The following is a 10,072-nucleotide window of genomic DNA, read 5'->3' as shown; positions in this document are numbered from 1 at the left end:
CTCGTGCCGTCGCAGCGCCGCCGCATCCAGCCGTCCGCCGAGCGCGAGGTGGGGGTGACGGCCCGGGCCGAGCGGCGGCGGCGCTCCCTGCCTGGGGAAGAAACGCCCGCGGAGGACGCGGGGCTGGCAGCCGGCGGCCTGGGACTCCATTTCCCAGGGGGCCGCGGGCGCGACCGGAAGTGCCGTGCGCCTATAAGAGGGGACGGTGGCGCGGGGCCCTCTCACTGCGGCTGCGGTGCCGGCCGGGCGCGTGGGGCGGCGAGGGAGGCGGGCCTCGGAGACCCCTGCGACCCCCCGAGGTGAGGAGGAGCTCGAGCGGGGCCGCCTGCCACCTTGCTTTGCGCCGTCGCTCGCTACCCCCCTTGTAGGGAAGGGGACGCCGCTGTCCGCGCCCTTCCTCCCGCAGGTGTGTCTGTACAGGCAGGAAGCGCTTCGGGGGTCGCTGTCCGCAAGCGGAGCCCGTCGCCCTAATTGTCAGCCGAAGGCCAGCCGGGACCGGTAAGGCCCTTGGCCCCTGCGGAGGACGCTGGGGCGGGGGATCCGGGCTCCCGGAGCCGTTCCCGGGGCACCAGGGCCAGAGCCGGGCAGTGCGCAGCCGGGAGGGCCGGTCTGTGATCAGTGGCGCTGAGGGGCGCCTTGCTTATCCAGCTCCTGGTTGGAATTCGGGGAACCCGACTTTGCAGAAGCTGCATTTGGACCCGAGGAGCCCTCGGAGCTGAGGGAAGCGAACCTGGGTTCCTGTGCCAGCCGTGCCGCTCACCGTGGCCAAAGCCACTTTCCTACTTCGGGTCCCAGTGATTCTGATCTGTCAGAGAAGAGCTTAGGGCTTGAGCCCGAAGTCTGACTCTCAGGATTCCCAAGTCCTCCCCCACCGTTCATCTGGGAAGTGGGGGCAACGAATGGACTTTCTGTTCCTTCATCCGCTTGTAGTTCTAAATTTTAAAAGTGAATATTGTTAAGGATTCGGAATAGAGTCCTTTTTCCTAAGATTAAGGGCTGAACGGAAACTTATTTCCTGCGCAGGGGCCTGATCTGTTTTTTTTTTTTTTTTTAATGTTTATTTATTTATGATAGTCACACACACACACACACAGGCAGAGGGAGAGGCAGGCTCCATGCACCGGGAGCCCGACGTGGGATTCGACCCCGGGTCACCAGGATTGCGCCCTGGGCCAAAGGCAGGCGCCAAACTGCTGCGCCACCCAGGGATCCCAAATTCTAAGTTTTTATTTCAGCTCTGACTGTTATTTTTTTTATTTTTTATTTTTTTTATTATTTATGATAGAGAGAGAGAGAGAGAGAGAGGCAGAGACACAGGCAGAGGGAGAGGCAGGCTCCATGCACCGGGAGCCCGACGTGGGATTCGATCCCGGGTCTCCAGGATCGCGCCCTGGGCCAAAGGCAGGCACCAAACCGCTGCACCACCCAGGGATCCCTGGGCCTGATCTGTTTTACTGCAACCAGGCAGAACCCCTTTTTTGTCAAGGGACCAAGGAGAGTATTAGGTTGGAGAGTACATCTCTTAGATTGTGGTCGGCGAAGTCTGATGCACCGCCTGCATGGTTTTTACATTTTTAACTGATTAAGAGAAAGAAGAAGGATAATATTTTGTGATATATAAAAAATGATATGAACCTGAAATTTCAGTGCCCATAAATAAGCATTTTGGGGAACATGGTTGTGTTCTTTTGTGAAAGTATTGTCTATGATTGCTTCTGCACTACATCAGAAGAGTTGCTGATACAATCATGAAAGAGGCTACGGCCTGCAAAGCCTAGAGTATTTACCATTCCGGCCCTTGATAGAAGAGGAGCTGATCTGCCTTAGAATGGGGCTTTACAAAGTGAGGGCAGAATCAGAGACCAAACTATGGTGAGCCCATCCTGAAACCATAGCACAGCCTACTGTCATGGAATAAATGAGAGAATATTTTCAGAGTTTGGGCTGCAGTTTTCACTGCATTCTTTTTTCTCTTCTTTCGTACTCTCTGGCAGAGGAAGGGCTCATCTGTGTACTGTGAACAGTACAACATCACAGCCCTCTGTCAGAAAAGTGTCCCCATGGTGAACTCTTAAGTCTGTCCCAGAGCAGTAATCCAGAATCTGTTGTAGAAGGGTGGATACAGCCCTTTTGGATTGTATTTACTTTTGTTTTCTCTTCTCCGAAGGAAAAGGAAGTCATGAAAGATAATTGTCTGATGGATCCAACCTGCTGACCAGGTGCTTCATGCTGACTTCACTGGGGGATGACTGAACATCTGGGGACTTGAAACTTTCTCTGCTCTTACAGAGACTAAGGGGACACCTCTGAAGCTGGGTGGCAAATCTCTGAGCTCTGTACTTGAGCCACAAAACGTCTATGAAGATGGTGGTGTTATGGTGTTATTTACCCTCAGCCTTATGGAACTTTTGTTTTTCCCCCAGCCCCTCGAGTCTTCTCTTCTCAGTGATTACTGCCAACTTGGGTCACATTGAGCATTCAGTGTCTGTTTCTGTTTCTAGTTAGGTGGACACCTGCCATGGAGTGAGTTGGCATGGCATAGTATCAGGGCTACCAAGAGGCCTGGCCTGGCATGGAGGCCACAAGCTTCAGGCTGTAGCTTATAGGTAGGATGGACTGCTGTGACAATAGTAGAATACTTTGCCCTTACAATGTCCTCATGGACATTTTCTCACTTGCTCTTCTGACAGTCTATGGTCAAGGGAAAAAACAGGAGCCTTAAAGCCAAACAGACAAGGGTTTGAAACTTCCTGCCCATTTCCTGGGTCCCAATGCTGGCATTTAATCTTCCTGAGCCTTAGTTTCCTCATCTATAAAATGGGGATGATAACTTCTCACAGGAGCAAATGAGATCATGGGTTCTGGTGGGGTGTCTGCTCATGGCTGCTCTTCAGTGTATTCTCATTACCGTGCTTTTCTTTCAGATGAGAAGAATGAGTCCTACCAATGCTAAGTGATTTGCTCAAGGTGCCCCACTTCATAAGAATTGGAGCCTCGGCCATCACTCTGTCAGTCTGCCACTAAGTCTACAGGGTGAGGAATCAAGTGTCTTATCTCCTTGGGAGTTCTTAGCTGTTTAAGGGACCTGCCTTTTTTTTTCTATTAGCTGGTTCAGATTGAGAGGTATCAACTGCAGGATGTCCTAGTGTCTCCTCCTTGGTGTGAGTCCGTGGGACAGGCTGACTGCCTTGAGAGCTGGGCCCATACTGCCTACATGTTAGCTGAGAGCAGAGATGGTCCTGTGGCTTTGTGTATTTGCCTGCTAGCCCTCATGCCCAGTTGCCTGGTTTGTAAGAGCAGCTGCTCAGGGCTCTAGATGTGTGTCTGAAACCAGAGCTGGTTTCTGACTTTATCAAGGACATAGAAAAATCTCAAAATAAACTCATGCTTTCTAGACCATGAGTTCTCGCTTCCTCTTTTCTCCTCTGAACTTTCCCCAGAGGAAGAGAAAGCAGAAGTCTCAGGCCTAGGACATCTGAGGCTTGTCCAATTCAAGGTGTAGAGTGTGGGGACTCTAGAGTGAAGGCCTGGTCTTACTTCCTCAATAGGAGGGTTAGCCCCATAGAGTTCACCAGCTGCTGAAGAACTTTCCTATAGAAGTGGGAGATCATAGGACTTCCTGTCAGCTGGCCTAATACCAGGGTGTTTACTCCTTGTAGATTATAATTTTTCCACCTTCTGTTAGAACCGAGGGCCTAGGCATTTGTGTGATCTAGCCTGGCTTTGGATTCCTGTCCCTTCTTTTCAGTGGGATAGGATGGGGTGGATTCTTTACCTTTTGGCCCTGTGAAGAGAGGCTAATCCCAGGGCTTTGGGCCAAGAGCCTTGATGTCCAGCCCCTTTCCAGAGCTGCCAGGTACTGGGGTGGGGCCATCCTTACTGTCCATAACCAGAGATCAGGACTTCCAAGTCTCATGGGGCAGTGCCCAGGCTGGTAGCAGGAGAGCTAAAGTGAAAAGTGTCCACACTTCCAGCAAAAGCAAGCTCAGTGTTACTTCCTTTAGCTATTATGTGGGATGCACTCAAGCCAGCAGAGCCAGCAGGCACATGTGACTTACGCTTCTTCCAGGAGCGCCTAATCAGAATGGCTGTGGGATGGTTCTACTTGTCCTTTTACTCACTGTGGTTCCTGGGCTTGATGTGCATCATCCTCACCATCTATTGGGTGCAGTTGTGGCATGGTGGCTTTGCCTGGGATGGCACCCTTCTCATGTTCAACTATCATCCAGTATTCATGGTTGTTGGCTCAGTGGTACTCTACAGTGCTGGTGAGTACGAGGTCATGGGAGACATACTGTGGCCCAGCCCTGGCTGTGGTAGAGCTTTTGTCACTGTTGAGTTATTGGGGCTATGAGAGTAGGACAGATTGGGCTGTTTCTGAGCCCAGGTATCATTTGGAGGAAAAAGTGGTGAGAATGGGGGCATCCGAGAAGGGTAGCTTTACAGATACTCTAAGGTAGGGGTTGACAGTATCTTTCTATAAAGGATCAGAGAGTAAAGGTTTTGCAAGCCATATGACCTGCATTGCAACTGGTTATCTATCTGCCATAGGTAACCGGAAAACATGAATGTGGCTGTGTTCCAATAAAGCTTTACTTAAAAAACAGCTGGATTTGGCCCGTGAGCTGTAGTCTGCCAACTTCTGCTTTAGGGAGAGGAAGACTGAAGCCTCTCGTCCCCCAGTCAGGATTACATGAGGGAACTGCTTGCTCTGCCAGACTCATCTGTGCCCCATGCATTCAGAGCTGGGCCTTGGGGCCCTGGTGAACCTCATCTCCCCACCTGTAAAATGGGAACAATGACACCATGGATCATAGCAGCTTATCCTGTGTACTTCAGATACATCATCCTGTTTTGTTCTTCCAAGAAGCCTGTGAGATGGGCTGTGCTGTTATCCCCACGTTACAGATGAGGACACTGAGATTGATTGATTTATTTTTTTTTAAGATTTTATTTATTTATTCATAGAGACACAGAGAGAGAGAGGAAGAGGCACAGGCAGAGGGAGAAGCAGGCTCCATGCAGGGAGCCTGACATGGGACTCAATCTAGGGTCCCCAGGATCAAACCCCGGGCTGCAGGTGACGCTAAACCGCTGCACCACTGGGGCTGCCCGACACTGAGATTTAGAAACAAGATGTCAAATAGCCAAGAGGCAGAGCCAGGATGTGGACATAGGCCATCTAACTTTGCTAAAAGCCTGCATTTGTGACCACTAACAGTTGTGAGTATTCACTTAGAAAAAAATAACGAATGTGACATTGCTTTTTTACCTGCAGAGCTGCACACAAGTGCATATATGATGTAACGACAGACTGGCAGATTGATAAGCCTACTCCTCCCTTTTTACTACTATGTTTTCTTCCCGCGTCATGGCCAACTGCTATCCCAGCAATGACGCAGGGATAGGAGATGCTGAGGAGGGGGTGCTGCATCCCAGCATCTCCTTCTCCCCTGGTTGGGAAGCTGTGTGGGGCCATGTCAGGTTAGTTCCCCCAGTGTGGAGGGGAGCACGAGGGGAAGAGTCTGGGCCCTGGGACATTCTCTCCCGCAGCGTCACTGCTGTACCGCCTGCCGCAGTCGTGGGTGGGGCCGAAGCTGCCATGGAAGATCGGCCACGCCATGCTGCACCTGCTGGCCTTCATCCTGACCGTGCTGGGGCTGGTGGCCGTCTTTCAGCTCCACCGCCGCTCCAGGATCACCAATCTCTACTCCTTGCACAGCTGGCTGGGCATTGTCACCGTCTTCCTTTTTGCCTGCCAGGTGCGTTCTCCCCTTTGGGTTCCTGTTACTGGCTGGTGGCCGTGGGCTCTGGTTGGGGCTTTCCTTGCACCCATGCCACACACTCCCTCTGCTCACTGCCTGGACACAGCCCCACAGGCCACATCCCCCCATAGCAGTGGCAGCTTAAATAGCCATAGGACACTGCTGCTCCCCACACTCATCCGTTCCTGCTCTTACCCATCACACGACTCCTCTGTCATTCCGGAGCATGCTGAGCTAACTTCATCACAGCATGTGCCACACTGACTCCAGGTGGTCTTTTCCACCTTTCCCATTCCCACCTTTCTTTGAACTGGAAGCAATTCTGGAAGTGGTTTTTGCATTTTGACATCAACCCCGTATGAGCAAGGAGTCTTAGGGGCCAGGACTGGAAGGAAGCAGAGACACACAGGGATGGCTGGGATTTTAGGAGACTGGGCTCATAGCTAAGCATTTCATGGGATGTGCTGGTTTGGCTGAGCAGCCAACCACAGCATGAAAGCTGGAGTGGCACCTAGGGGGAGGTTTGAGCCAGTAACAAAGGGTGAGGGACCACCGCAGGGCAGGAGGCCCTAGGGCAGGGGGCTGTGGGATGGCCTGGGGCACCACTGGGCACAGCACAGTGTGGTCAGGCACCTCCTCCCTGTGTCCACAGTGGTTCTTGGGCTTTGTTGTCTTCCTGCTGCCCTGGATGTCCGTGTGGCTGCGCAGCCTCCTTAAACCCATCCACGTCTTCTTTGGAGTCGTCATCCTGTCTCTGTCCATCGCATCTGTCATTTCTGGCATTAACGAGAAGCTTTTCTTCAGTTTGTGAGTGGGGTGGGGGGCAGCTCTAACATGGACGGGAAAGCATAGGGTCTTCAAAAGATGCACCCTGTGATCGTAGGACCTTGCCAAGGGAGGGGAGACTTTGGGGTTGAGCTTGTTCCTGATCTGGAGGGTCATGAAGTCTTTAGGTTGAGATTGGTAAATTGGTCAGCAAATATTTATTTACCTTCAGATTGACTTGGTGCCTACTATGTCTCAGAAACTATTCTAGGTACCTTAAATTGAATCCTTTAATCATTTATAACGTAGATACTGTCGTTGTTGCCATTTGCGAATAAGGGAACTGAGGCGCAGAGAGGTTAAGTAACTTACCCAAGGGCACACAGCAAGGAAGTGGCAGAGCTGGGGTTTCAGTTAAGATTGCAGCCTTCATGCCTAGCCACTACCGTCTCCCCATTCTTTTAAGGCAGGGGTGTGGGTAGTGAAAGCAAATAAGATATGAAGTCAGACTTGGGTTTAGGTCTTGGCTGTGCCATTTACTAGTTGTCTGACTCTGGGCAAGCTCATCATGCCTCTTAGAGCTTTAGTTCTGTCAGAGGTAAAAAGCAGTCTGCACGTGTTTTTTGTGGTGGTGGTAGGGACTTAGTACGTTAGTGCTTCAGGTCACAGATGGTCCTTGGAAGCTTTTCTCACCATCTGCTAATGGTGTTGGGTCTCCTGTTGGGCCAAAACAGGTGAAAAATCTTTCAGGGGCCCACATTATTTTGTCATTTTCAGGAACAATGCCACTCAACCATACAGCAATCTGCCCAGTGAGGCTATCTTTGCCAACAGCCTTGGGATGCTGGTGGTGGTCTTTGGGCTACTGGTGCTCTATATCCTCCTGGTTTCATCTTGGAAACGCCCAGAACCAGGGATCCTGACTGAGGGACAGGTATGGCGTCCTGGTTTCCCCCTTCCAGTTTGGGATGGGGCCGAGTCTAGAGGAGACTCTCCTAGGAAAGCCTTGGGCCTTGCTAGGAAGACCACTCAGTAACATGGTGGGAAACCCAGTATCTTGAAGGTGGGGTTGGGTTGGCTGATGGGGAGCACAGATGTCAAAGCACATCCCAGCCATTGTGACAAACATAGCTGTTTGGGCTCAGCAGCTCCTGGGGCCTGCCTCTTGGGAGAGGACAGGTGGACAGGATAAGTGACTTGGTCACTGGTAACTCAGGTCACTCACTCAGGAAATGGTAGAGTTGGGATCTATAGGCCGGATGTTTATGCCAGTCCCCTCCTCACATTTCTGTGGTTTCATGAGGGGAAAGTATGGCCTCCTCTCCCCCAAGAAAGTGCCTGAGCATGAAGAAAGGGTGTTGTAATTTCTACTTTTCCGGTCTTGGAGCTAGTCTTGAGGGGTAGGAGCTTATCTAGCGGGTGCTTGCTGAAGGGTGCAGTGCTTGGAGTAGGTTTTGCCTGTTCTTGGCCAACCTTCAGGCAAAGGTTGTGGTGAGATGGGGTGTGTGTCAGGCCGAGGGACATTGGGGCTTCCCTGAAAGATGAAGTGGCTCGCCTGGCGACCGCTCTACAGGTTGGGGGTTTTTCTGAAGAACTCAGGCCTGCACATTAGGGTGTGATGCCATTAACCCCTGTGTCTCTGCCTGTCTTTCCAGCCCCTGTTGCGTGATGGGGAGTGAAGCAGGAAGGGGCACCCAGGAGCAGGTGGAGGTGCTTCCCCTCAGAAGCTCTGCCCTGCCCGGGGCTCCTGTCTGGTTTCAGCGACAGACCTGCCTTGGGCTCTGGGCCCCAATCTCTTCTGGCCTCCATGTGGTGGTGGTGGGGGGGGTGTCTGCTCATTCCACCAATTTGCTGTCCACCCTCCTTGCTTGGTGGCTCCTTCCTGGCGTCACTTTCTTCGTTCTTCATTCACTGTGGCCTCCTGCCTGCACCACAGCTGCTCATGCTGCCCCTGCTTTCTGTGTGGTCAGGCTGATTTCCCCTTTAGACCCCAAGGATGTGACAGAAAATCTTGACAGCTCAAAGGAGCCAGGAGTCAAGGGCAATCTGTATGTGAAGAGTGAGGTATCTATCTACACCAATCTGTATGGTAATGGTGTCCAGCAGCTTTCCCATAAAGGCATGTGTTTCATTTGGGCCGCCCCCCCGTGGGGTGGGCATCATCAGCCATCATCTCCATCCAGCCCACCAAGATGTGAGGCTGGGCACAAACATCTCGAGGTGATGGAAGTATGGGGGGAGAATGGCAGCAGGGCAGCTTCTGCAGAGAAGCTGAGCAGCTGACTGCTCTTTGCTGTTCTGTTTCATGTTGCCATGTTCCCTGTCTGCCTACATGGTGACCGTGTGGCTCTGCTTCTACTGCTACAGCTCTGGCCTAGATCCGGGCCTCCCCTATGACTTACATGCCCGTCACGGTCAGGCGGCCTGATGAACCCTGGTAGCCTCTTTTTCCAACAACATCCTGTCCAGCAGGGATGATCCTCAAGGGTGCTTCAGACTTCCTTTGCTGCCCCTCACCAGATCAGGGCCTCTCTGCCTGTCCCCGGGCAGGCTCAGCTTCGCTCTTTTGGCAAAGCGCCAACCCAGCTGATTTTCACTCTCCAGCTCACCATAAAAAAGCCAAAGTTGTGGTACATTGTGCCCAGCGGACCCCAGGGGCCACAGCCACTTTCCAAGGTGCTTCCTGCTGAGTATCAGACTGCCTTATTTCCCCTTCTGGTGACTTGCTTGGCCAAACCCAGTCTCCTGTTATGCCAGAGGGTGAACAGCTGCTTGCCTCTTGAGGAGAAGCTGGGGTTAGGGTGAGGACGGGAGAAATCTTGTTCCTCTCTTAAGTGATGGCACTGTGGCTTTTCCTGCCCTCTCCAAATGAGCCCTGCCAGGTCCCAGGCTCCATACTGCTGTGCTTAGTGACAAGCGGCACAATACCTGGGGGCTGGGATGCATTTACCCTTGGCAGGTGGAGAGGAGGCTGGCTGTCCACTCCAACCCCACACGGCCCGGTGTCAGCAGGACTGACTGAACTTCCAAGTGATGGACCCTTTGAAGCCATTGAGATAACTGCCAGACACCTCAGTCATGTGACCAGCGCCCCCTCTTTCCACATGGGTAGGCCTGTAACCTGAAGCTTGATTTCCATTTATCATGTTTTTAAGAATCAAAGCCTCCTCTATTGTAATGACATTGTGGTTAAATGAGCTCTGGGAAACTTGTAAAAGCCTCTGGGGAGGAACAAACCAAAAGGCCCCAAAGATCCCATGACTATCCTCCTGGAATGGTATGACTTGTGGTGTGTGTGGATGCCGATGCCCTTAGTAATGAAAAGGTTCTGGGTACTTGTATAGCTCACAAGGAAGGAAATGTTTCCTGTTTTATAATCTGGAACTCAGAAAGGATAAGTGACTTGGTCACTGGTAACTGAGGCCACTCAGTCAGGAAATGGTAGAGTTGGGATCTATAGGCCAGATGTTTATGCCAGTCCCCTTCTTGCTGCCGGGTATGTGCATCTGTGCACCCCAATCACCATATGTAGTGATTGGAAA

The 10,072-nt window shown here is 52.0% G+C and overlaps 1 protein-coding gene across 7 annotated transcripts; it reads left to right on the top strand.

Annotated features, from left to right (window-relative positions):
* Positions 1 to 59: 59 nt before the first annotated feature.
* CYB561A3 (cytochrome b561 family member A3) lies at positions 60 to 9,805 on the top strand. Of its 7 annotated transcripts, XM_072789333.1 has the most exons (9): positions 60 to 498; positions 2,168 to 2,219; positions 2,502 to 2,606; positions 2,925 to 3,033; positions 4,070 to 4,268; positions 5,554 to 5,762; positions 6,418 to 6,572; positions 7,308 to 7,464; positions 8,186 to 9,805. In XM_072789333.1, the coding sequence occupies exons 5-9, from the start codon at positions 4,085 to 4,087 to the stop codon at positions 8,207 to 8,209; spliced, it is 729 nt and encodes a 242-aa protein (XP_072645434.1). In that variant the 5' UTR covers positions 60 to 498; positions 2,168 to 2,219; positions 2,502 to 2,606; positions 2,925 to 3,033; positions 4,070 to 4,084; the 3' UTR covers positions 8,210 to 9,805. The 7 variants fall into 7 exon arrangements, with proteins under 7 accessions (XP_072645434.1, XP_072645438.1, XP_072645435.1 ...); XM_072789337.1 differs by lacking the exon at positions 2,168 to 2,219 and having other exon boundaries at positions 60 to 299; XM_072789334.1 differs by lacking the exon at positions 2,502 to 2,606 and having other exon boundaries at positions 60 to 299.
* The last annotated feature ends 267 nt before the right edge of the window (positions 9,806 to 10,072 follow it).

Source organism: Canis lupus, chromosome 21 (assembly GCF_048164855.1).
Source record: "Canis lupus baileyi chromosome 21, mCanLup2.hap1, whole genome shotgun sequence".
Taxonomy (NCBI): domain Eukaryota; kingdom Metazoa; phylum Chordata; class Mammalia; order Carnivora; family Canidae; genus Canis; species Canis lupus.
This window is presented reverse-complemented; position numbering and strand designations above follow the sequence as displayed.